The following is a 27,358-nucleotide window of genomic DNA, read 5'->3' on the forward strand; positions in this document are numbered from 1 at the left end:
CGGCGTTTGTGCGCGGATTCAAGCGCCGCCTTTGTCTGGGCTTTGTGAGCCTCTCTGTTCGCCCGTGAGCAAGGCATCATTGGCACAACAGGCACATGAAGAGTTTTTTTCCCTGTCCAAGCAGGTTGGTTGTATTTGGGTAACAACCGTACACCAACGACCCATGAGAAACTGTTAATTGGCATCTTTGATTGTATACCAGAGCAAGAAGCCTGAGGTGTTCCTTCCTCCATCTTGGTTCATTAGCTAGCGTAACCTATTACTATTACCAATTGGCTGCTGAATGGTTTTATAGCATGAGAACAATAACACCGCAATGTCCTTAACTTGTGATGCCATAATTATCTTTTCATCTGATTCTTATCCAGCTGTGAAACCGAAGGTCTCCTGGAGTGCGGATAAGGTAGAAAGGTATTGAAAGCCTCGAGGCAACAGCTCAGGTCGAAACTTCCCGTGGTCCATTTCTGGCCACCACCGACCACTTCGGCATTTCCTCTTCACCGCCGGATGGCTAAGCCCCTAAATGAGGATGGTTGGACCAACATTTATCAGCTTTCATTGTTCAGTTGAGGTCGCAACAGATTGGAAATGTTGCAAATGCCAGCTTTCTTAATTTGGGTTGCAGTCGCATTTAGTGGTCATACGGTATAGCTCAATGCGGGGGTCCACTGTACTTCTGTAAAGGTCACCCGAAAAAAGAAAAAAGAAATAAACATGAAAATGCAGTCAAGGGCCTTCAATTTGGATATCATTGAACTCTACAGGTAACGTTTAAATTAGGAATTTGAATCAGTTATGGGGGAAAAAATAATCATAACTTACGCAACATTTTTCTTGAAAAATAAACTTTCCATCCAGCGGCCCTAGTTTTAAGTAACAATTTAGCATCATCATTGCAAAAAAACTTTCTTAAAGGAAATACACATGAAGAAAAAATACACTTTAAGGTCTGGCTTACATGCATCTTTAACCGAGTGTATTTTTGCGACTTGCATCACAAAGTTTTTGTTTCTCTCTCTCTCTCTCTCTCTCTCTCTTTAGCTCTCACTAGTCTCTTCTTCGAATACTGAGCCCCCCATGTGGAGGCAGGAAAATATCAGTTATCAGAAAGTATCATTGCGGAGGGTTTCGTTAAGAGTAAGTGTCATAGATGACAACACACACACACACACACACACACACACACACTGCCTCATTAAAAGCTTTCCCCAGTGATGTCCGGCTCTCCATTCGTCATCACCTCCACTCCGCTCAAGCACATACAGTATGTTATAGTCGCTTTTTATGTCAACCAATTCACTTTCGGACACATAATGAAAGCCACACTTGGGTACAGAGGCTAACAGTCAATAAACATGCAAAGCAGCAAAAAGAAAGAGGGGGAAAAAAAAAGAGAAAGGCTTCAGTGGCGGTTTTGGTTTGTATTTAATACAGAGTCCATTGTGGTATTATGGCAGTTTTTGGTGACATTTCTTGGCTGTTGTGACTGACGTGACAATCACTAAAATATATATATTTTTATATTCAGATTCTACAGTATATGTGTCGGCACAGTGAAATAGCGGTTAGCACATTTTCCTTATAGTTAAGGGGTTCTGGGTTCCGATCTTGCCCAGGTTGCTGGTGTTGAGGTTTATTGATGATTAGAAATTGTCCGAAGGTGTGAATGTGAGTGTGAATGGTTGTTTGTCTACAGTATTTGTAGAATATGGATTTTTTTTTTTGTACGATAACAATGAGGACACGCGAAACAATTCATTTATACCTTCCACCTTCATTTACTGTATCTCTCTTCAAAATGTGACAAATGAATGCATGTCGCAATTAATTACATTTGGGGGCCACGGCATTATTGAAGGGATAAACTTCATGTGGACACGACAAGGTGTTTTGCTTAAACTAATGCACTCCAATATAGAACTACTAATGCATATGTTAAAACAACAGATGAAAAACAAATGAATAGTGTTAGGAACGTGCTAATGACTACGATATATGAAAAGAAATTCTTTTCATATATCGTAGAAATTCTACGATATATGAAAAGAAATTCTTTTAGCTTCATGTCTGGCTGACAGAGCAATTAAATATGGGCAGACTTCATACAATTGACATTGTGTACTTTTGTTTTTCTAGAGACGGAAAAAGAGAAATGTTTGCTGGTTTTCACGTTATCCTGTATTTTTTTTAACATCGCAATCACTGTTTTGGGGGGGTTTTTTTCTCCAATATTGGCCAACCCTCCTAATGATGGAAAGGCCCAATAGAAAATGAATGGACGAACGCATTCGATAGACCGTACATATTTGTGTATCTATTTTTACTTCTATAGAAAATACCAGTGGATATAAATGTATCTCAACTTGTAACCTTTCCTCCCGCCCGCCTGTACATCTCCAGTGATATTACAGCATGCAAATTTAATAACAAATGGCTTCAGTCACAGTTTAAAGCAAAAGGGATCACTGCCATGTCAGTGCATTGCAGTGGTGAATAGTTCATAACACCAAATCAACCAGCTAATTGGCCGAGTTGATTTGTATCATCGTTTTCCTTTCAAGCAAAACGGGTCATTCAGATCTGAACAGTGACTGTGTCACTGCATGTTGCTATTTATGATGTTGTGGTTTGTACAGTGTTGTGTCGTGCAAAGGGGGGACTTAACCGACTTAATCCACGTCTTAATACGACTCCTCACGCGGCAATTATAGAAGCCATCGACAGAACATTCAGCTACGTGTGTCTTGGTTGGTGTCTGACCAATCTAAGGACAAAAACATGCATGCAATTCATGTCACTCAAGTAGGGCATGACCAATAGGCATGGGCTTGTGTCGTGTGTGTGTGTGTGTGTGTGTGTGTGTGTGTGTGTGTGTGTGTGGTTGCTGACCTCAAGTGGACAAACTCATTCCCTGCACATCTCCAGAGTGCAGTTTCCCAAATTGACATTGAGTTGCCTTTTTGGAACTTGAAATGTATATAGTGATGTAGCACATAATTGGAGGCTACTTCATAGATTTCATTTACTGCGTGGTACCGCGCTATTGTTCCTTTGGCGTCCTTCAAGTTGAATCTCTCATTCTTTGCTTTCAAAGCAAACAGACACTGGACGCCTGCGGGCCGTCACATACAATCGATTTCTGTCGACGGGGAAAACAACAAAAAGCTTGTTTTCGTGTCGACTTTTCGCCCGTCAATGAGATCCATTTTGGGAACTTCAAAGAGCGGTCCCGGGAAGAGGCTGCAGACCGTGGATGAGCATTCACTTTCACTTTTCGTCGGTCAAGAGTGCACGCCACCGCTGAGAGGAGGTTAGCGCCCTTCGGCTTTGAAGCGGTGCCTCCGAGCAGACAATGTTGACATTCTTCCCGCGCATCGCTTTGCTCCTGAACGCTCCGTCAATACACTCCTGTCTCAAACGCTGTCAAGCCAGCTAAACCCTCTTAGCTTCTGATGCCATTTTCCCCAATTATGTATGATGTTTGTAGTAATAGTGCCAGCTTATGTCGCTGTGCGAATGTGAGTTACAAAAGTGTAATGCCGCCACACCACAAAACAAACCAAAACAAAGTCCAGTAATGTGATCAAGTTCATGTTTTAACGTTCTAAATGTCACATTACAACGTGGTACGTTTCCATCCATCCGTTTTCTCTACCGCTTATCCTCACGCGGGCCGCGGGAGTGCTGGAGCCTATCCCAGCTATCTTCGGGCGGGAGGCGGGGTACACCCTGATCCGGTCGCCAGCCAATCGCAGGACCCATAGAAACAAACAAGCATTCGCACTCACATTCCCACCTATGGGCAATTTAGAGTCTTCGATCAACCTACCAGCCATGTTTTTGGGGATGTGGGAGGAAACCGGAGTGCCCGGAGAAAACCCACGCAGGCACGGGGAGAACAAACTCCTCACAGGTGGGGCCGGGGTTTGAACCCCCGGTCCCCAGAACTGTGAGGCAGATGTGCTAACCAGCCGCTCACGTGCCGGCTGTGATACATTTTCATGTTATAAAATCATAAGTTCAGTATGACCTTCTGATTTGCTGTTAGAACGGGGAAATTTCACATTATAGCATTCAACCTTTTCACGTTTTATATAAGTTTTAGTTTCGCATTCGGCAAAACGGGAAGAAGCAATTTTCTGCGGTTCAGGTCACGGGCGGGAGCCCTATGAAGCGTGTCTTCCTTTTGTGTCTTATGAATAAAACTTACATAACTCCGCTGCTCTTCTATAATACTGTAAAAAAAATAATATATATATATATATATATATATATATATATATGCTCAAGTGTGTAAAAGAGAGACGCGTACCTTCGTAGTCCTCCACCATTGACTTGAACCGGAAAAAAATTCCTTCGTTTTGATAAGCCGAATGCCAAAGTTGTTTTCGTTTGCTTACATACGTTTTATTGACGGACGACGTTCAGGAATTCATATTTTATCAGCGCAGACTGACAATCGTTCGACAGTGGAAGCAATACCCAAATTGACCACTAGATGTTGCAATATCCAACCATCACAATTCCTCCTTTCAAAAAACAAAAATAAAAAATAAAAAAAAAAAGGAGGGAAGCTAAGTATTTGTTTGTACTGACGTTTCCTTCCCTCCTGCTGCTTCGGGGTGTGACATGATTTTGCTTCCCTGTATGACTTTGCAAATAAGCCGTGACTCAGACATGCGTGATCAGCTCAGATTGCAAAACCCTGCGTGTGCGTGCGTGCCCCGTCCGAATACGAAAGCGTGCACACACACGTTCGCCCTCTGCAAATAACGAAATACATTTCATCACTGCTTCAATTAAATACTCCTCTTGCCTGACATTAAGCTGCACTTCACCTTTCAAGTCACTTTACTCGATGAATTTGTTGCACACTCTTATTGTTGTCTTTGCTTCGATTTGAAACTTGAGGTAAATTCTTATGCCGAATCATCCAGATGTTTCGCCACCCCAGTCGGCCGATAGAATGCGCATGCCCCCATTGGAGAAGTTCACTCGCCGTATATTGTCAATAAAATCAGGTGACTCAATTTGAGGAACTTTGCGAAGGAAGATTTTCCTGCTGTGTCATCCTGGATAGCAAACACAAACGACTGGCCTGCTAATATTGATGTAATATTCGTGGGTTATATGTCATATCCAGTAGGAGAAATATCCCATTAACCAAACAACTGTATGTGATTTTCAGTGACAACTGAATTTGCTGATATTTTTTGTCTATTGTCTGTTTCTATTTCAAGTAATGTCGGTCATGTTTTGCAGGGCGAACAAAAGACAATTCTTTTAATGATAGCTTTTAATGAACTTCCTGGCAAACAGGATGTTTGTTGCGAATTGAGTCACGCCACTCATTGTTGCCTCTTAGCAATATTACAGGTGAAGCGGTCATGCTCGGTGTATGCATGACATTTTAAAGGTTTTGTATACATAAGGCACTCGATGTAATATAAGCATCGTTCCAATTTGGAGAAGAAAAAAAAGGTGGTTACCTGTCGTTTTGCAGGGTTATCGGTTCCTCCGCTCTGTCTCGATGACCTACTGTTTATGTTTGGTGATTCCTAGAAGTATGGGCAAGTGAAAGGGCATGGAGATTTAAAGCAATGTGAGTTTCCTCTTTCCCCCCCCCAGGCATCTGTTGGAGCTGGGTGCAAAGATGAGCGATTGCGTCAAGTGACCCACATCACAGACGGAACCTCTTCCATTCTGGCAAGTCATGATGCCATCTCCTCACTGCAAATGACAAGCAAAATAATACTGACTGTACCGCTCTGAAATGGACACATTAAGATTTCGACACAGAGATGTAGTGGTTAGCAAATGTGCTGCACGGTGCAGAGACTCGAGGTTCGAATCTTCGTGTGTGGAGTTCTCTCTCTGCTTGTGTGGGTTAATGAGGACATACAGTAGCTCACAAAAGTGAGTACGTCCCTCACAAATTTGTAAATATTTTATTATATCATTTCATGGGACAACACCGATGAAATGACACTTTTGCTACAATGTAAGGTCGACAATGTACAGATTTTATAACAGTGAAAATGTACTGTCCTCTCAGAATAACTCAACACAAAGCCATTAATGTCTAATGCATGGCGACAAAAGTGAGTATACCTCTGAGTGGAAAAAGTCCAAATTGGCCCAATTAACTCTTTGTCTTCCCCTGTGTCATGTGACATTTTCACTTTCCACACTTACAAAATGTGGTGGTCATGAGGGTGTACAGTAACCCCTGTTCAAATGCCAGGTTTTTGTGATGGATATAGTCGCAGGGGGATAGGAAGCAGGCCGCACCGCCAAAATGCGTGGATAACTGACGACCATTATAATTGCGTTTAAAAAAAAAAAAAAAAAAAAAAACATTTAAACTTGTTTTTGTTTTTAATGCAAAACACTCTTGAAAGGTTGGGGATAAACTGCCAATAGGCGTTTTCGGGGTTGGTTCACCCCTCAAAAAAAGAAAAAGAAAATAAATTGGGAAAACAAATCCACAAATAAGTGAATCCGCAAGTACCTAACCGTGACTTTGCGGGGGTCTACTGTATATGTAATGATATGATGAGGCGGTGATACATGTATATGGTTCCAGCGTAACGCCTTGGAAATTCTTTTATACCCTTCTCCTGACTGATACCTTTAACAATGAGATGCCGCTGATGCTATGGAAGATCTCTATAGACCACAGCAAAACAATAATAATAATAATGTCAGTTGAGTTGTACAGGTCACATTAATGGTGGAAAAGGTTTTGAAATGATCTGTCTTGGTCTCACTTTTTATTGGTCACGAAAACCTGGCATTTGAGCTAGGGTGTGTAGACTTTTTTTTTTTTTTTTATCTCCACCTACTCTCCCAATTTGAAGGCATGTTGAAAAATCGTCTCATTCAGGTGTGCCAAATGCAAGTGGGTGTAAAATAATATATTATTATTGCTGTCTGCAATGTGATGCTACTTACGAGGCGTACAAGTGGCATCATGCTAGTGCACGTTAATACTGTTGTGTCTAAAAATGAAGGCTTGACTTTCAAATGTGGTGCATAGCTGATTAGCCCCGTTCAACTTGTGTTTTTGGGTGACATCTTCGCGCAAAAGGGCACTGTAATCTGCATAATGACCGCGATGATGTTTGTTGACAGCGGTTAAGGTTGATGAAGGTGCAAAATGGACGAGGCCGGCCGGCGTGAAAAGAGCAACAGGCGGGCGTCCGTGCGTCTGTGTGCAAATTCAAAAGCCCTCCACGAGTTGTTTTCCTCCGGGCGACGTCTGCGAGAGCCGAGTGCTCAATCAAGACCAAAAGTGATGTGAAGGGCCTGAAAGAGGACGCCTCGCTTCAAAAAAAAAAAAAAAAAAAAAAAAAGAAAGAAAGAAAATAAAAAAAATAATACAGCTTCAACATTATAAGCCTGCATAGAGAGAGTAGTAATTGAAACTGTCAGAGTGGTATCAAAGCTATCAGAGTGGTATTTTATTTTATTTTTATTTTTTTTTATTATTATTATTTATGATACTCCATTTGAATCCATGAAGTGAAATTTATATTTAGCCTTTTACAGATTACAACCCTGTTCAATGGGCTTTTCCATGTTAGATTTGAAATACAGACATAAAAATGTCAAATTAAATAAATAGTCATCCATCCATCCATCCATTTTCTACCGCTTATCCGGATCGGGTCGCGGGGGCAGTAGCTTTAGCAGGGACGCCCAGACTTCCCTCTCCCCAGCCACTTCATCCAGCTCTTCCGGGGGGATCCCGAGGCGTTCCCAGGCCAGCCGAAGGACGTAGTCTCTCCAGCGTGTCCTGGGTCGTCCCCGGGGCATCCTCCCGGTGGGACGTGCCCGGAACACCTCACCGGGGAGGCGTCCGGGAGGCATCCGAATCAGATGCCCCAGCCACCTCATCTGGCTCCTCTCAATGCGGAGGAGCAGCGGCTCTACTCTGAGATCCTCCCGGATGACCGAGCTTCTCACCCTCTCTCTAAGGGAGAGCCCGGACACCCTGCGGAGGAAACTCATTTCCCCCGCTTGTATCCGGGATCTCGTTCTTTCGCTCACGACCCACAGCTCGTGACCAGAGGTGAGGGTAGGAACGAAGATCGACCGGTAAATCGAGAGCTTCGCCTTTCGGCTTAGCTCCTTCTTTACCACAACGGACCGATACAAAGTCCGCATCGCTGCAGACGCCGCACCGATCCGCCTGTCGATCTCCCGTTCCATTCTTCCCTCACTCGTGAACAAGACCCCAAGATACTTGAACTCCTCCACTTGGGGCCGGATCTCATCCCCGACCCGGAGAGGGCATGCCACCTTCCGACTGAGGACCATGGTCTCAGATTTGGAGGTGCTGATTCTCATCCCAGCCGCTTCACACTCGGCTGCGAAGTCCAATAACAGAACACCGCTCGGGTTCTGATCGGGGGGGCCGTTCCTCCCAATCACGCCCTTCCAGGTCTCACTGTCATTGCCCACGTGAGCATTGAAGTCCCCCAACAGAACAATGGAGTCCCCAGCGGGAGCGCTCTCCAGCACCCCCTCCAAGGACTCCAAAAAGGGTGGGTACTCTGAACTGCTGTTTGGCGCATAGGCACAAACAACAGTCAGGACCCGTCCCCCCACCCGAAGGCGGAGGGAGGCTACACTCTCGTCCACCGGGGTGAACCCCAACGTACAGGCGCCGAGCCGGGGGGCAATAAGTATACCCACGCCTGCTCGGCGCCTCTCACCGTGGGCAACTCCAGAGTGGAAGAGAGTCCAACCCCTCTCGAGAGGACCGGTACCAGAGCCCAAGCTGTGCGTGGAGGCGAGTCCGACTATATCTAGTCCGAACTTCTCGACCTCACACACCAGCTCGGGCTCCTTCCCTGCCAGAGAGGTGACATTCCACGTCCCCAGAGCCAGCTTCTGTAGCCGGGGATCGGATCGCCAAGGTCCCCGCCTTCGGCCACCGCCCAGCTCACACTGCACCCGACCCCTATGGCCCCTCCCACAGGTGGTGAGCCCATGGGAAGGGGGACCCACGTTACCCTTTCGGGCTTACTATAACTAAATAGTAATAGTTATTCAATTAAATAGTTAATTTTGGATCTAGATTTTTTTTCCATTATGTGGTCAGTAAAATTTTACTGATATTTAATGGGGAATAACATCCATCCATCCATTTTCTTCACGGGTTAAAAAAATATAATCTACTGTGATATATCAAAAAAACAGTAGACAGGAAGTTGCGCAACCCAATCGGATGAAAACAAATGCCCCTTTGTGGAAGTCCAAGTCCTCCACACATCTTTCATTGTGTTTTGTCGCCCCCTTGTGTCCGTCAAGTCACAGTTTGTGTCATGAAGGATCATGTTCGAAAGGTGATGTGACTTCTGTTCAAACTCTTCTTGAGAGCGACTTCGTTTCATACAGCATGTTCAAATATGTGGTCACCCCCCCACCCCCCACCCCCCCTTCCTTTTATTCTAATAGATGGTTGCCCCGCACAAAACTGTGTCAGTTTTCGCCTCGGTCTTTTGATGCAGGCAGCGTGTGACGACGTTTGATTCCGGAGCCACTTTGACAGTTCGGAGGCCGTCTGAAGCGAGATCAGAGGCGCAAGGGGGCACGTAGAAGCAGACGTCCAGCCGGGGGAGAACATCAGAGGAGACATTGTGAGGTACACAACACCGCTGGCTCCTGCAATGTTTTCCTTTTTCTGTTATTTGGACCAACTATAGGTATAGCACTTTTCTCGACAGCTCTGATCTTCTCATGGCTCAGTTAAAGCGCTGTGAGGTTTTATCTGATTTGAATTGAAGAGCTGTTTCACCTTGAGATTGTTTGTTTCACCTTGAGTTTTCTTTTCCAAAACACGATTAATCTTCAGTGCACCCTGGATGCTAGCCAAGGCTACACAAACATTTTGGAAGGAGATTCTCCCCAGTGAGTTGCATGATCCAACCAAATTCTCGGATGCACTGAGTTCAAGTAGTACAATAGATAACTTTATAACTGTTCCCGTGTACCAAAAAAAAAGCACAAAAAGAATGTACGACAAAAGACATTGTTACTTGTACTGCTCTAAGACTCCACACTTGCCGCACAATGAAAACAAGCCAGGAGTCTCAGCCTACACGTACAGTACAACGAAGACAAAAGTCACTGTTATTATGGTGAAACACAAAAAATCTCCAACATTACAGGTGACAGGTAATTAGCCCATGTAAGACATGCCGCTAGGCATGCTGGGAATGCCGTGTCCACTTCTCCTGGCCCTAAAGTACGTACTGTAAATATTTAAATTGCAATATTGCACTGACAGAGCAGTATATGAGTGGTTCACTTGCAGTATGTGAACACCTGCGGTTCTGAGGTAGGTAGTATGATGACTGACTTTGCATTAAAAACTGTGACTATAGCGCTCGCTCTCAAACGTTTTACGACATTCCAGTACTGTAGCTCTCCAAGTACCACAATCATGAAAATGCAGTAGCGTAGTAAGCCCAAGGTTTGACGAAAAACGAGTGTTGTATTCCTACAAAAAAAAAAAAATCGATATTATTGGAAGCCGCTGTAACATTATGCACAGTCGGAGCCGCTTGACATCTGGGAAGAGTGTTCACAACCAACGGTTTGTTCAACAGAAGAGATATGAATATATATGAATATTGAGACCTCACTGACGCAATGTAGTACGTTCCAACTGCTAGCAGCTGCACGTTTTACGCACAGCACTACTTTGGAGGGATGACAGTTTGTTCTAACTAGCGGTGCTAATTGCGCTATTAAATTATCTGACGATGTTTATTTTACCATTGACGTGCAGTCAGCCTGTTGTGCTTTGCAGTAGACACGTTGCACTTTGTGTTCTTAGGTTTTAAGTGTGAAATGATCCCAAACTTTGGACATTCACTGTCTTTTACACGCACTTTCTTCCTGGCTGATGCTTATCGCCACGCAATTTGCAATTACATTAGTCCGTGTGGAAAATGTATCGGCACAAAATCCCAACATACAGCGAAAAATCCACAATGTAAAATTAGGTATGGACAATTTAAATATCCATAATACAGTGAGACGGTAAAAAGTGAACCACGGTATGGCGAGGGAGGACTGTAGTTCATTTTATATCATTGAAAGCTACATTTAAGTCTCCTTTAAACTAATTTATGGTATTTGACAGTGCAATAAAACTCCTGCATGAATGATTTATGTGAATGCAGAGATTGTTTACAGGGATTATTCAACTACCACAAAGCAGCATGTAACTTCACATAGCCCATTGTGATAATGCAAAGAGTGTTCATTGTGCAAATGGAATCAATATGTCAACCTAAATATTTTGAACATCAGAATTATTTGCTCCACTGGTTCAGACAATCATAATTTGGATATAAACATTCAATAGCTTTGGACCCTTTTGCAATAAGAAACTGGGATGTTTGTATTATGAATGAAATGTCAAGCTATGTTTATACATCCAAATTACTGTCGCCTGAATAGAAGAAATAATTCGAGACCGTCAACGTGAATTTGTTTGACTGATTTTTAATCATCAGATGTGTAGCAGCTGGGAAGCAGGAAATCTGTTCCTTGAAAAACAATTCAGCTATCTTTGACTATGAACACAACAGCTAACAAGCTTAAGAACTATCCTGTCTGAACAACCTACAATATGTTGTACAACCAAGTGTAAATACAGGCCCAGTTGTCATTCACACAGGACCGAATACAAGTAGAAATCAAATCTTTTTAATGCCCTGTGTTGGACAAGGTCTCAAAGTAGGTGGCATCCGTGTTGTATCCGCCATCAATAATTGTCAAACGATGTGATATCTGTATTTTAAGGATGGATGTTTTTATTTTATTTTTGAGACATTTTGTCACCATTTGTTGCAATAAAAATGTGCCCGAAGCAAGGCTGGTGCACTGTCTCCCTCTAGTGGTCGTGGAAAGAACGTCAGAAATAATGTTTCAGGCGTGACAAATCACAGCATCAGAATCAGAATCAGAATCATCTTTATTTGTCATGTCCCAAAAACACACAAGGAATTTGTCTCCGGTAGTTGGAGCCCCTCTAGTACGACAACAGACAATGTACAGAACACTTTGGAGACAAAAAGACATTGACATCTTGGAGTATATCACATCATTTGAGTATTTATTATTGTTTCAGTTTATTTATGACTACAGTCCAAATCATATTATATGTGTTTGTTTGGTTTTTTTTCCTGTGTGAAATCGCTGAATCACTGCACTATTCGGTTTCACGCCCGGGGCAACTTGCAAGGCATCACCAATCGATCGACGATGCTTAAGACGCGGCCGTATCCACTTGTTGACCAACACCAGCCAAACTGACGGGATCCACTTCACTCGTCCTCGGGAAGCAATGGCGACATCCGTGAAGCTCAACACCGGAGCACAAATGCCCATCGTGGGGCTGGGGACGTGGAACGTGAGTGATCCATTGCGAATGTTCGCGATTGTGTAGAAAGTTAATAATTGATTTATTTCTCTGAGGGGCGCTCCATATAAACTTCAATGTAGACGTCATGGTGTTTGCATAACGCTTCGGAAATAATCTTGAGTGTGAATGAATCATTTTTTGTGCTTATATTTGACCGTGGCTAATGCTAGCAAGCATGGAGGCCCCAGATAACGTCCGTGACGGTGTTTTGATACTAGCAGATTCGCCACATTATGCATCATAATTTCACACCATCTGACACTTATTCATGTACATATGGACGCTTACAACACACAACAGATTAATGAACATATGTATGTAACTGTACATTCTTGACTTTTTTTTTGTGTGTGTGTAATTTATGCACGCTTTAAAATCAGGTTTTATACGCGAAATAGATAACGTCATCTATATGGCAAAAAATATTTTTCATAATTTATATGGGGCTCGAATGTATAAATACGTCATGTGTATGTATACGTAGGTGTTAATGTTGGTATGTACCTGGTAGTTTAATTCAAAAAGTGGAACTCGGAGATGCACTACACACATTTTGTATTTATTTTTTATGTACATGCAGCATAATGTTGATAATTATAGCTTACAGCAAACGAAGACCATAAATTTGCCATCTCTAGAAATTAGAATATTTATACATATCAAACGATCAAGAAACAATGTAGATGATTTTGAATGTATAAATTACGATTTTTGCCCTCTGAAAAGTATTTTCCCCAAGTGTTTAATCTATATAATGTATGAATACTGAAATGAATGGACTTTTCTGCCATATTCTGATATATTGAGATTTACCTGTGTGTATATGTGAAGATTGTGCATATAAAGTGAACATATTCACATTTTCTTTCCCTGTGGAACCCCTCTGCTCATAGCTGGCAAACGTTTTCTGCTCTTTCAGTAACACTCTTAAGATGCCATAGCCCTTGCTAATAGGAAAGTAGTAATTGGTGACAAGTATGGCTGGACTGTTAATTAATTGCATTTGCAATAAATCACGGTTTTCAAACTGCAACAGCTGCTATTTAACTGGTCAGGGAGAGAGATCTTAGAATCTGCCCCACATTGCGGCGCGTAATCTGGTGAGTTTTTCTCTTGAGGCCTTGAGGCGAATACACATTTGACGTTCTTCGCCTCGCGGTTTAAAAAAAAAAAAAAAAAAAAAAGACTGCAAGTATGTAGTAAGTTTACAACTGTAATTGAAGTAGATAAATGTCTTTCATGTTAAGTCATCCGTCATTTGCCTTTATTTTGGAGTGAGACTAATCTACAAGAGAGAACAATTCATGTATAAGAAATCTAATTGTTTATTGTAATACAGATTAATTTATTGCTTGTTTGTTGAAAAATACATGAGGACCGTGGAAAAAACGAATTGCATATTACATCACAATCACAATATCGAGGAAAAAAATTGCAATTATCCAAAATCATGTCAAGGAAGTATGATGAAGTGAAGTCTTTATGTCGAGGAGAAGCTAAGTTTAGCCTGGGGTTGCTAACGGAAGTTACGTGGAGGAGTCTTCGCCGCATTTACATGCGCACTTCTGGTGGATTTTGTACCAAATCAAATCATCTGTACGCCTTTAAGGATAATGTTGTAAAATGGGTCAAGTGTTTGGGGTCATAGTTTGTGATATATATACACAGTTTAAACTCATTGTATACAGGCAATTATTTACCAAAAAAAAATTGGGCAGGCGTCTATTACTTGTTTTTTCACTATTTGTGGCAGGGCTTGGTTCCTATCCCTTGTGAATAACAGCTGTTTACTGTATGTATTTTGGTTTATACTTTAGGATGGATTATTGTAGTTAATGGTTAAGAGTTATGATTTAAATGAGTTTTATTTCTTCCTGCCCCTTTTTGGACTGACAGTACATGGTGATTCGTTGTGGATATAAAATGCATGTCGTAAAATATTTGCGAAAATGTTTTTTGCACTTCATGTAAAAGAAACGTTCAATCATATTTTTGTTCTAGTCTCCCCCTGGAAAAGTGACGGAGGCCGTGAAGGCAGCCATATCAGCGGGGTACAGGCACATCGACGGGGCTTTCATCTACCAGAATGAGGTGGAGGTTGGCGAGGGAATCCAGGCCATGATCAAGGACGGAGTGGTCAAGCGGGAGGACCTTTTCATTGTTAGTAAGGTAAGGAGTTATTGTGTAAAATTCTGGTCAAAATGCACACCTGCTGGCCACGAGGGGGTACATTTAGGGTGGTAGCAGGAGTCAGCGAAGAAGCCATTAAATGTTGGTTCAAATACAAATAAAGGTGCAGATCAAACAGGCAGATGGTGTTGTGATGAAATAAGCCTAGTGCCTGTTAAGGATGATTCATAATGTTCCTTTACCACATCTTTTGTACCTTAGCTGTGGTGCACCTTCCATGACAAGGCTATGGTTCGACAAGCTTGTGAGAAGACCCTGAGCGATCTCAAACTGGCCTACCTTGACCTCTATCTCGTGCACTGGCCAATGGGATTCAAGGTAAATGCTGAAAGATGTAACTTACTGTATATTGTTCTGGATTTTCTTTTTTCTTTTTAACATTTATTATTATTTATTTATTTTGCATTTATACAGGCTGGCAGCGACCTGTTTCCTTCGGATACCAACGGCCAAATAATTCCTGATAACTCTGACTTCCTGCAGACATGGGAGGTGAGTTAGGAGTCTGCCAAAATAATTTTTAAAAAGTGATTAAATTCTTATTTGGATGGATATGATGATCCAGTGAATGATTGAATTTCATTCACCCTATGCAAGTTTGTTAATTAACAAAAGCGGAGCACTGGTCTACAGCCCTGTGGAGCTCCTCAAAGTATACAAATAGAAGGGAATCATTAAGGGAAAAAATAAAAATGTTCATGTTTTGTGTTTCAGGGGATGGAAGAGCTGGTTGATGCTGGTCTAGTCAAAGCCATCGGCATTTCCAATTTCAACCGGGATCAGATTGAGCGTCTCCTCAACAAGCCAGGCCTCAAATACAAGCCTGCCAATAACCAGGTACACACACACAATATAAATCCATAATAATATAAAAAGCACATTTATTGATGTTTCTTTTCTATAAATATGGCGTCATCCAAAAGGAAGAAGAAAATTTTTAAAAAGAGTTTAGGGGTAATTGTCTGAAATGTGTGCTCCTCTCTCAAGAATAAATTAAAATAAAATATTTTCTAATTCCCCCGAGTTTGATGCAGTTCATCCCTTAGGCTAGGCTAATAAATTTAGGATGTTGTTTACCCGTTGTCTTGGTTTAATCTTGCCACATATTAGATTGGGCTGCCATTTTCCCCTATGACCTGTAAACATTGTACAAAAACTAGCAGACAATGAGATCAAGAACAGTGGAAATATTAGGTTTATTCCAAAAAGAAATATAAAGATTCATCTCAACTCACATTTGAACGTTTAAGGGAGCCACAAAGCAGCACTGATCCGTCATTCGTACTGCTTGATGAACAGGGTGAGATTGGTTGCATATTTATGCCTGAAGGTGGAGTCCCACCCGTTCCTGTGTCAGGAAAAGCTGATCGACTACTGCCACTCAAAGGGTATCTCCGTGACAGCCTACAGCCCCCTTGGCTCCCCTGACAGACCCTGGTAGGTTTACTTGTCTTTGAGGGTAGATTGTCTGCAATAATCCCTAGCTATATTGCGGTTCACTTATTAGATTTTTGTTTTATAGGTCAGTGTTTAGTGCAGTTACTCACCTGCACATCTCTGATGCAGTTGGCTTTATTGGCTATATGATTTTAATCTGCTATCAGTGACTCCCATTAGTTCAACAGGCCTCTTGTTCTTAGCAGAAAATGAAACCTTGCAGAGGATACGAAGAACCTGCCTGGAAAGCCACTGTTTGAAACACAAGCCACAGTTAAGAGTTTTATTCAATTAACTTACAAATACCAACCTTAGCCCGACTATTAGCTAATCAGAATCATCTTTATTTGCCAAGTATGTCCAAAAAACACACAAGTAATTTGTCTCTGGTCGTTGGAGCCGCTCTAGTACGACAACAGGCAGTCAATTGACAGAGAACACTTTTGAGACATAAAGACATTGACAAAAAACAGTCACTGAGCAATAAAGGGTTAATAGTTATCTGCACACACTCATAACAATTTCAATAGGAACAAATACTAGTAAAGAGAAACGTTTAGCTTGATTTTTCTACAATTACGGTACTATAGTTAAAAGCATCACCGCGCTGGATGCTGGGTTCCCATAATGTCTTTAGCTGACTACATTGCCAGGACCGTCAGTGTGTGGAACGGGGTACAATGATTGAGGGAGAAAAATCGCCTGTTCACATCATGTCAGCCGCTTCTTCAGGGGTTTCATTTATTGCTGGGGGTTTCTGGAACGTAACCCCCACGATAAACGAGAGTTTACACCGATTTCAAAGTAGTGTGTGACAAAGTCCGCTGGCTGCGTTGCAGGGCTACATCAGATGACCCTTCGCTTTTGGAGCATCCTGATATCACAGCCATAGCAGAGAAGTACAAAAAAACTTCTGCTCAGGTACAGCAGTAATGAAAGTTAAGTCTGTTTTGATTGGGAAAAAGTGGGTGTTAACTCTGGATGTAAAATCAGGTCCTGATCCGCTTCCAAATCCAGAGAAATCTGGTTGTGATTCCAAAATCGGTCACCCCTCACCGCATCCAGGACAATTTCAAGGTAGGGAGCAAGAAACGGTTCCGATATTTGCATAACGCCCTCTTGTCGTTTACGTTTTGTTGATTTAAATGTTTGCAGGTGTTTGACTTTCAAGTAAGCGACGAGGATATGAAGACCATATTGGGATTCAATCGTAATTGGAGAGTCTGTCCGATTAAATCGTAAGTGTATAGAAATGACAGTATGTTAAGGCTTTCTTTGTGGTGCAGCATGTTTTTCATACATGGTTTTATTTACCTTTGCCCTCCAGGAGCGTGAAGCACAAGGACTACCCTTTCCATGCTGAATTCTGATGCGGAAAATCTGCAAGTGTGTGCTGCAGTTTGCTAAAAGACGGGCTGCTTTCTTTTCTTTTGCGCACTTGTGGTTTGTTACTGTCCTTGTTAGAGGAAAAACTGTCCGTGCAACCCTGATTTGAGACATATTTACTCAATTAATCATAGTAGCATCGTAATGTTGGCAACAAGGTTTACAAAGCATGAATACGTTGCACTGTAGTTTCTCCTTACGTGATACAAGCACTTCCTCTTATTTCCGAGTCATATGTGGCACTTGTGACTATTGTCATATGTGCTGCTTGTGATTGCGTTGCCTCATTTGTTTGCGTGTGCGTGCCAAAGCTGCATGACACAGTGCCTGAAGGGCACCCAGGATTTGCTGTCCTTGGTCCTCTTAATGGGCACTAGGGGTCACTAAAGGCCACGGGCAGAACATTTCTATGCCTTCCAACAATTTTCACTGCGGGGTATATTACAATAAAATAGTTTTAGTATGTACTGGCTTTTGTCGTATTTTATTATGTGGCATGTGAAATGAAGTAAATGTGCCTTAGTTTTTTTTCCCCCATCTTGGTTCTCAATACGGAGTTACTTTTCGCAGTGAAAAGGGTTGTGGGGGAGAGAGAAAAAAACCGACGAGCACAAACAAGTTTCTCAGTTGTTGGATCCCATGCAGAAACATGTTATGGTCTCCTGAGTTAATATTCAGCGTTGATTGGATAGCCTTTGTGTTTCGACGCCCTCTCAGGAAAACAATAGCAACAGTTAACACACACAGGAACACGATCTGATTATGTGCCTCTTTGTCGTCCTCTCCACTTACCATAAAATGAGCAGGAGGTTCTTGTCGTCTTCCTTAAGTGCAAAATCAAACACCTACAGGAGGGAAAAGTGAAAATTGCTGTAAAAACGTCTTTGACTAAACAAGAACTACATTTTTTGGCTTCTTGTGTTATTTTGTAACATCCTGCGATAGCTATCTTTTTCCCTTGCTGCTCTTGTTCAAAAGTTCACTTCCAGTCTCCCATTCTAAAACTGTTGCCATCAGCTCCATGAATTATTTGATGGGATTCAGAGTTGTTTTCCTGGAGGGAAATGTCAAAGCAAAACCCCCCCTCATTGTTTTACACTTGAGGCGTGCCTCCCATGTTCTCTGACACCTCATACTGTTAATCAATTTGCATATTACGATAAGTTACTTTGGAATTTAAAACAAAAACAGGGAAACCCCCCACACCTTGTTGGATGCTGTAAATATAAAAGGGCTTTATTTATAGGGCTCAAAATGTGTTTGATTTGAAACGAGGAATGTTATTGCCAATACCAATATTTCATTTTTACTATGTGAGTAAATGTGCACAATATTTGTCACAAATAATGAATACAATAGCGGCATATACAATTCCTGGCTACGAGAATTCTGTGGACAACCGCATGAATCCATCCATCAAAGCTTTTACTTAACCGGAAAATAAGAACCTCTCTTTTTCAATGGTGATCTGGCCAAGAAGGTAGAGCATACATGTCATAACAACAACAATACAATGTATACATAAAAGTATACAGTAGAAAGAGACCAACAAGGCCAGCTTGAGTCGGCTGAAGGTCATTCTAGGACCAAGGGGCAAAGTCCGATAAACTTCTCTTTAGCTGAGATTCGCGGAATTTTGAATCATCACGAACTTGGGACATATATGTAACATGGAAGGATATCAAGAACAGCTTTAGATATAAAAGAATACCAGTGCTGCAGCCTGTGTGTTGCAAGTGAGGACAAACCATAGAAGGAGTCATGAGCACTGATGTGTCCTTTATGCAGAGTTTTTAATAAATCTCAGCTGCATCGTAGAGCGGTTCGTGTTTAGTTAGGGCAGTGGAACAACCAAATGTTTCTCCCATAATGTAATTGTGACAGAAATAGGGCCATAACCAGCCGTTTGTGGGAAAGCGAAAAGCATGATTCCTTGACAATCAAGGAGACAAATTCCTGCCATACTTGGTAAATAAAGGCGATTCTGATTCGGATAATTTTATAGCGATAAAAGAAACGTAAGTTTCTTGACTAATGCATTTAATGTGATATTTAAAATCTAGATTTGTATCCAGCCAGATACCGAGGTAATTATACGCCTCAACAAGCTAAATTTACCTAATGCGTCACACAGTCTGGGTTTATTCCCATCAAGTCATAATCCATCAGTTTTTATATGACTGCTTCCAGTGGTGTGACTTTAAAATAAGAGTGTCTGGAAGTTCACCAGACTTGATAGCAACATAATATAAACTTCCCAAGGTCAATCAATATAGGCTTTTTTATCGCTAAGTGCCCAAACAAAGGATATTGAGTGTATGGGTGACATTGCAACATTTAATAAGGCATGCCTAAAGCCTCATGTTGGAGACAAGCTTATTTTCCTTGCCAAGTTTATTAAAACCAGGCAAACTACCTAGCATGTACCCAGATACTGAATGCCGAATTTTGTTTACATATTCTGGGACAAAAGTTAATTTAGGTTGGAACATGGGAGGGACTCAACACAGCAATTAGGGATTGAAGCTATTCACCATGATGCCAGGGGTGGGGATAAAAGTAAACGGTTCAAACAGAGCGACATGTTGGATTTACTCTTTGAAGGCAACCAGCTATCGAGGCCTCTCTAAAGATTTGGAGCTCTCGCCCTTCTTGTGATCACAGTGTATCATGATTTGTTTCCGAATGGATTCGACGCACTTACTGTTGTACGAGTATACCTGTTATCTGCTTCATGCGGCTGTCCACAGAATTCTCCGCGGCAGGAATTACCTGCCACCACTTTATTTACAATTTGCTTTTGAAAAATATTGTACACATTTATTCACATGGTAAAAATAAATGTTAGTCGTATTGGCAATAATATTCATCTGTTTTTTGTCTTGTTAAAAATTTACCCGTAGGTGCGAATGGTTGTTTGTTTCTATGTGCCCTGCGATTGGCTGGCAACCACTTCAGGGAGTAGCCCACCTCCTGTCCGCAGTTAGCTGGAATAAGCCGCAGCATACCCACGACCTTCGTGAGGTTAGCTGTGTAGAAAATTGATGGATGGATAAAAATCTAGAATTGTTTTAACTGCTGCTGACCGTGATGGTAAAGGGCAGAGCATTATTTGAAATTCTGCCCCCAGTGGCTAACAGAAATGTTGCAAGTGACACACGTGATGTCAATGGCACTAAAATTGTTCCCACGCCATTGTTTTCTTACCACCACCCTAATGAAGGCTGGTGGGTCGATTTCGGTGGGTGTTTTTTCATGTTTTGAGCCCTATAAATGATGGCTTTTACATTTACAGTATCCAACTGAATGGGAGGACCTGGAATTCTTTCCGACATCTTATTGTTGACTATTTAAACCCTTCCAAGAGCTCCAGCTCCCCTTTGGTTGCTGCTACTAAACGGCCGACGAGACAGACGACATCACCTGCTACAACAACAGATATATTGATGATCTTCTATCAGATGTCAGTTAAAACTCTGTGTTCTTGCTTCGATCCCTGAATGGTTGAAGATGGCAACCTGACGACCTTTGACTTACCCAGATCAATAGGATTAACTTTTTCAGAAACTACACTAAATATGAGCGTTACCAGAAATAACCTGTAACAATCCATTTTAAGTATCTCTTGAAGTTTTGAATACCTGAAAATTCTCCCTGATCCGATGGGGAGTCACTGACTTGGCGAAGACAGTCACGTTCCTCTGAATATGGAACCTGATGAGAACCTGGTGGAGATAATGTGACAATGCGGCATTATGGAAGCGAAACATCATCATTCACACAATAAAACATTTGTTTTCAGCATTGCCGTCTAGCTGTCGCCTGTTATGTCTTATCGTTTCCAGGCCAGTCACAACTTAACGCCGGTATTCTATGTGTTCAATAATTGTGTAAGATAAATGTCTTACTGAAAGACAACAAAGCATTTTTTTTTTCCATGGTAAATCATCATATGTCAAAACCTCGTTGGGTATTTCGGACTGCATTGTGACCAGTGTGACAAAGATTGCAGTGCAGTGCAGGAGGTGGGCGTTTCTTACCTGTGCTGCCGTATTGGTGTACTTTCTAGCAGGTTCCTTGACTTTTGACTCATCCAAGTGCGAAGGATCACCTCATAATGCCCTTTGCGAGTAAAGAAAAAAAATCTTATCAACTCATGGGGTGTGCAGTCACAGGACTTTCAATCGAAAAATAAGCGCTAAATTGGTTAGGGCTGGCTGATTTGCCAGAAAATTTAGTGTTAACGTGCCAGTTTCCTGCGCAAGCAGCAGTGACTTTTTTTATTTTTATTTTTTATAAAGGATTTCATATATTAAAAGTGGTTGGACTTTCAGGAATACACTTCAAAACCACAAAATGGCCCTTATTACATTGCATTATTGTACAATATGCTACTAAAGTTTTGCTGTAGTTAACACTGTGTCTTACCAAGGTCTGTCAGGGGATCCTAGCGGACTATAAGCCGTAATAAAGATGTCCTTTGAATGGCAGTAATTGACCAGCTTCTCCTGGATCAGGAATGGGTGGCACTCGACCTACGTACACAGTTGGAACGTAGTCAAATGCGACTTTAGTTACATCGATTCCTTGTTCGTCCCTTCAATCACCTGATTGATGGCCGGCTTTGTCCTTGAGACACGGCTTTTTGAGAATTGCTTCGAGTTGGACACGCTGATAGCCTTGACCAAGCCAGCATCAACAAGCTGCTCCATGGCCTGCGAAACACACATTAGTGCTGCATCACCCCTCTTTATTTATCCGTGCTTTGCGACCAGCCACTCTCATTACCTCCCAAGTTTCAAGGAAGCTGCTGCCATCAGAGTTGACCTGCTCGTCTTCATCCAGGGGAAAGAGCTCATCCCTTGCCTGCAAGTGGCAAAACAAGATTTGTTATTTATTTTATTTTTTATTATTACTCTGAATTGGACCAATCATTAACGGATTTATTTTGAGGAAAGATGGCAAACCTTGACGCCCATAGGGAAGTGAGTCAGGTACAGGTCCAGGTAGTCCAGTCTGAGGTCACTGATAGTCTTCTCACAAGCCTTCCTCACCATAACTGCATTGGCAAACGGTATTGACTGATTATGCATGTCATTACACTGCAAAATCTCAGGGGAACAAATTAGCATGGATGATAGCGTTCAATCAGATTGCTGTGATATCTTTGCCTTTGGATGGTATATTGATCCCCAATTCTTCTGTTCGAGTTCTTGTATACAATGGTGGTACATGTAAAAAAAAAAATAATAATAATTAAAAAAAAAAAAAAAAAATGGAGGCGCATTGGAGGTTTACTCTTACCAGCTCCCTGCCCGCTCCGAGACTGGACCCAGGTCAGCGTTTCACTTAAATACACAAACCCTCGACTCATTTATTTTAATGATTTCCAAGAAGGTCACCCTTCAAAACTGGAAATCAAATATTTCCACGTCACTTACTTGAACAATTTACTTGTAGAATACAAATACAAAGAAAGAATGACTGCATGCAGGAGGAACACTGTATCAGCTGCTCATGAATCATGGAATCTATTTGTGATCCATATATAGATAAAGTATCTATCTACTAGCTAGTCTCCGGATTACAATCAGTGCCAAATTGAAAGCCACAAGCACGACAGCTAATCCCATTTATGGCTAAAAGACAATCAACTCTTGGTAGTGGGAGCCTTCTAGGTGGGGTGAGCACCTGGGGTATGGTGGTCTTTGGCACTGCAGAGTTGTAAGGCCTGGGCTGGGGTGCTCTGGTCCCCGCGCGGCTTCGGGTTTTGGGGGTGTCCAGGCCTGCCTACTCTTAGTCACTTTGCCAGTTTATTTGAAGGGTTTATTTTTTTCTTTTCGCATATAGTTCAAATGAGGGATTTTCTTTCTACTGGAGGCACACGAGTTGCTCACGTTTGCCCCAAATTGTGACTTCGTGGTTTGCCGTGGGCTCACTGCCTCGCTCTTTCTTAGTAATGAAAGGACCGTGAAAGGAACAAAAATATCCCAGGCTTGTTGTTTCCGCCACTAGAAGCATTTTCTACAGTTTTCCACACTTGCCGTGCTACTTATACTCAATTTCGACAATAGAAATACTTATAATAATATAATAATAATAATCTAAAATACCTACAAAGTACCATCCATCCATCAATCCATCCATTTTCTGAACCGCTTATCCTCACTAGGGTCGCGGGCGTGCTGGAGCCTATCCCAGCTGTCATCGGGCAGGAGGCGGGGTACACCCGGAACTGGTTGCCAGCCAATCGCAGGGCACATACAAACAGACAACCATTCGCACTCACAGTCATAGAGTCTCCAATTAATGCATGTTTTTTGGGATGTGGGAGGAAACCGGAGTCTTACCTAAAATAAATATTTCATAGCTGTGCAAACATCATGTGTAGAACATTTTTGAGAATATATTAGAATACAATTCTGGCTAACTTCTCAAATCTCATTTAAAATGTAGAGGGGGAAAAAAGCCTGAACAAATGCTTGTATTGCAAAGGTCATCACATTTTAAAGGAGCCACGACAAGGAAATAAATCATGCAATAGCAACCTTAAATATTGAGTAAATATTAAATACTGCGATTGGCTGGCAACCAGTTCAGGGTGTACCCCGCCTCCTGCCCGATGACAGCTGGGATAGGCTCCAGCACGCCCGCGACCCTAGTGAGGAGAAGCGGCTCAGAAGATGGATGGATGGATGGATATTAAATATTGTGTATCAGAATATTAAGACTTACCTTCCACGTCCCAAGTCACACAAAGGGCATCTTTGCTCCGTTGTTGACGCTCAACAAGGAATCTCGGAGATCTTTTTCTCCTTCGTTTCTGAAAAATAAAAGTGAGAAGGTGAACATCCACAATACACTCATGAGAGTGGTGCTATACATCAACCAGAGAAGGGCTGTTGCCCAGAGGTTTATTAAAAAATACAAAAATAAAAGGCGGGGGTTTAAGGGGGAAATTAAACTGTCACTTAAGCGCATGACGACTGCGACAACAATGGACTATCACACAGCTGACTAAGGAAAAGCCAATACGACAGTACAAGATATTCTTTATTAATTCTCAGTGGGGGGAATTCAATTACAGAAGTTTAAATCAGCTGGGGTATTCTCCAGCACACCCGTGAGTGACCCTAATGAGAATAAGCGGTATAGAATGGATGGATACACTATCAATGGTGTGCATTATTTATTGTGAATGTTGTTTTCCATGCAGTGTAGTTTGAACATTCTGTTCCATTCACACACACACACACACACACACATATATATATATATATATATATATATAAGGTCATTCAAAATCGCTCTGCATAATAAGATGTTTTGCTGTGTAATTCTATGACGTCACCGCTACAAACTAAAACAGATGTATTGTTCCGTTCTGTAAGCTGGTCCAATGGTCTGTTCACATCTTTTACTTTGCCATCTGGGTGCAGGCCGGTCTGCCGCATAAATGCAATGTTTCATTCATTTGTCTTGCGTTCACACTCATAAATGCAATGTTTCATTCATTTGTCTTGCGTTCAAACTCATAAATGCAATGTTTCATTCATTTGTCTTGCGTTCACACTCTCAATATAGTATAGTGGCATTTTTCTTTTTTTTTTTTTCCTCTCCTTGTTTTTCCTTTGTGCTTGCAACAGCATTTGGATTCCTCCCCACAATTGATTTATTTTGCCCAACTGTACGTTTGTGCAGTAATGCCCCCTCATGATGCCACTTGAAGGTTTATCAACAAATCACCACACAATAGAATATATTGCAAGTTTTTTTTTATTTTTTATTCCATTTTCAAACGTCATCCAATCGATCAACACACACGCGCGCGCACACACACACACACACAAAGTGCAGACATTTTGACAATGATTATTCAAACAGCACTGTCTATGAATAGTAGGCAACAAGAAGAGCAAAAGGTGCTAAATATTGCACATGATCAGCTTGAGGTTTTTGTTTTGAACATGAAAATAGTGAACTCCCAAAACATTTCCAGCAAAATAGAACATAAGTGCTTGTTTTTGTAAATTCAAATAGTACGTCGTCTTATTCAGTCTCACACAAAAATAATACACCAGTGCAGCTTGTCGAGAGCAAAGAATGCACACGCTTATGCAGATTCCTGAGCAAGTAAACAAGCTGACCTAAATGGAAGGGACCTCAACCCGGCTTTGTTCCTTGAGTACAAATCTCATACTGAAAGTCACCAAAAGCCACGTGATAAATTGGCATTCAATTTCAAAACGAAACCAAGCAGTGTCAGAGTCCCCCCTCCTCCCTCAGGAGCAGTCTGTGAAGGTGGTCACCATGTTGCCCCGCCTTTGCGTCACTGTCCTGCAGTGCTGCTTGACTGAGCGCTGGAATCTGCTGCCACTCCTGGAAGTATGTGCGTTAAAGGAGAACATCTTCTCCAAGTCCTCAAACATGTCATCAAACAGTCCCCCTCCTCCTCCTCCGAAGGGCCGCCTCGGTTGGTTCCCCGCAGCCTCCCGGAAGAACCTCTTCCGGTGGGCTTGATGATGGGAGTGGAAGTGTTGTTGCTGACTGAAAAGGTCAAAGTCCTTGAAGATGTCGTGGAAGTTGAACGACCGGTAGTGCTGCCGGAAGTCGTAGTTTGCGCTTCCTCCGCGCGACGACGGGCCGTGGCCGAACCGGTCGTACTCTCGCCGCCTCTTGTCGTCTGATAATGTCTCGTAGGCTGAGGTAACACAGGGGGAAATTAACTTTTGGATTGCTTTTATACAAGTACTTAGTACTCCTAAATGTTAAAACTCATTCAGTGCCAATCCTCCACATTCACATGGATATTTAAATTCCACAGCCATCAACGGCAGTGTATGAAATTACACAACATTAATGTTTTGCCAGTTGCCTATTGTTGTAAATGTGTAAGCGAACCATTGTGACATCACACAGAGTTTATCCATAACTTTGCAGCCGAACATTTGTTGAGATTCGTGCAATTCCTCACCCTCCGCTATTTCTCTGAACCTGGCCTCTGCGTCCCAGTCCTTGTTACGGTCCGGATGGTACTTGAGGGCCAGCTTGTGGAAGGCCTTCTTGATTTGGCGCTCCGAGGCGTCTCTGGGTACCCCCAAGATATCGTAGTAGTCCCTCTTGGCCAGTATGAACTCGGAGATGAGCAGGATGTGAAGGGCGAGCAGCAACACACACTGCACCGTGGCCATGACTGCTTTGGGGCTTCTTTTGTTGGGCACCGTCAGCGGATGCCGGACCACTTTTGTTAATAACACGTCACACTGCAATTGCACTTAGAACGATTTCAAAAGATGTCGCGAATAGGATTTAAGATGAGTTATAGGCAACTGTTCTCGGTTGTTTGAACCCTTCTGAATCGGGACGTGTGCAGTCAAGAAAATAACTCGCCATTTTGACTGGAAAAGTAAGGACATTTCGCTGGTCTTTTTACAACACAAAAAAAAGCTTAACAGTATTTCACTTATTTAGGATATAAAGTGTGTAAAGTGATGCTTACCTAGGTCAACTAAAGAGGCCGTTGACACTGCTGACAGGTCCAGCTGATACGAAACCGCAAGCTAACGTTTGTTGACGAAATTCATTCCGGAGCCCGAGCACCACGACTCGCAACGCTATTGGTCCACTCCTCGGACGCAGTGACTCGAGCCCTCTGATTGGCGGAAGCAGTCCACGTAGCGTCGCGAAAAAAAGGAAATCAAGAGGAAACCCTTTTTGTACTTCCGGTTTCGCCTCAAGGGAGATTTTTTTTTTCTGAAAATACGTGGCGTATAACTACATTTATATGTCCATATGGATAAATATGCGTAAATACAAATACGTGTATATATAGTGTAATCGCTGAATTCTGAGTGAATGTATGTAAAGTGTTTGTGTGTATTCTAAAATTTGTAGTGGACT

At 42.1% G+C, this 27,358-nt stretch overlaps 4 protein-coding genes across 7 annotated transcripts in view; 1 reads left to right on the forward strand and 3 right to left on the reverse strand.

The window, feature by feature from the left end:
• The window catches only part of tfec (transcription factor EC), a 47,371-nt gene extending 41,653 nt beyond the window's left edge, over positions 1–5,718 (reverse strand). For 2 of the 3 annotated variants that reach the window (XM_061667606.1, XM_061667605.1), the window contains exons 1-2: positions 5,680–5,718; positions 5,490–5,558 (exon numbers count right to left, since the gene is read on the reverse strand). In XM_061667606.1, coding sequence (XP_061523590.1) covers positions 5,490–5,558; positions 5,680–5,715 — 105 coding nt within the window. In that variant the 5' untranslated portion in view covers positions 5,716–5,718. Of the gene's footprint in view, positions 1–4,312; positions 4,392–5,489; positions 5,559–5,679 lie in introns of those variants that run through there. The other variant, XM_061667607.1, reaches the window with a different exon arrangement.
• Positions 5,719–9,494: 3,776 nt separating this feature from the next.
• On the forward strand, positions 9,495–21,268 carry akr1b1.2 (aldo-keto reductase family 1, member B1 (aldose reductase), tandem duplicate 2). Of its 2 annotated transcripts, XM_061667613.1 has the most exons (11): positions 9,559–9,652; positions 12,266–12,433; positions 14,447–14,614; positions 14,837–14,953; positions 15,050–15,127; positions 15,350–15,472; positions 15,966–16,072; positions 16,912–16,993; positions 17,066–17,149; positions 17,228–17,310; positions 17,400–18,319. In XM_061667613.1, exons 2-11 carry the CDS (start codon positions 12,368–12,370, stop codon positions 17,440–17,442), a joined length of 951 nt encoding a protein of 316 aa, XP_061523597.1. In that variant the 5' UTR covers positions 9,559–9,652; positions 12,266–12,367; the 3' UTR covers positions 17,443–18,319. The 2 variants fall into 2 exon arrangements, with proteins under 2 accessions (XP_061523596.1, XP_061523597.1); XM_061667612.1 differs by lacking the exon at positions 12,266–12,433 and having other exon boundaries at positions 9,495–9,652; positions 17,400–21,268.
• LOC133397110 (aldo-keto reductase family 1 member B1-like) lies at positions 15,928–24,277 on the reverse strand. The gene is given in 8 exon segments (XM_061667617.1): positions 15,928–18,303; positions 21,100–21,183; positions 21,499–21,580; positions 21,887–21,993; positions 22,066–22,173; positions 22,247–22,324; positions 22,426–22,517; positions 24,194–24,277. Coding segments are annotated over 7 exon segments (606 nt in total). The 5' UTR covers positions 22,516–22,517; positions 24,194–24,277; the 3' UTR covers positions 15,928–18,246.
• Positions 24,278–25,228: 951 nt separating this feature from the next.
• On the reverse strand, positions 25,229–27,048 carry LOC133397109 (dnaJ homolog subfamily B member 9-like). The gene is made up of 3 exons (XM_061667615.1): positions 26,958–27,048; positions 26,433–26,665; positions 25,229–26,159 (listed from the first exon to the last, which is right to left on the reverse strand). The coding sequence occupies exons 2-3, from the start codon at positions 26,647–26,649 to the stop codon at positions 25,741–25,743; spliced, it is 636 nt and encodes a 211-aa protein (XP_061523599.1). The 5' UTR covers positions 26,650–26,665; positions 26,958–27,048; the 3' UTR covers positions 25,229–25,740.
• Positions 27,049–27,358: the final 310 nt, after the last annotated feature.

Source organism: Phycodurus eques, chromosome 22, assembly GCF_024500275.1.
Source record: "Phycodurus eques isolate BA_2022a chromosome 22, UOR_Pequ_1.1, whole genome shotgun sequence".
NCBI classification, from domain to species: Eukaryota; Metazoa; Chordata; class Actinopteri; order Syngnathiformes; family Syngnathidae; genus Phycodurus; species Phycodurus eques.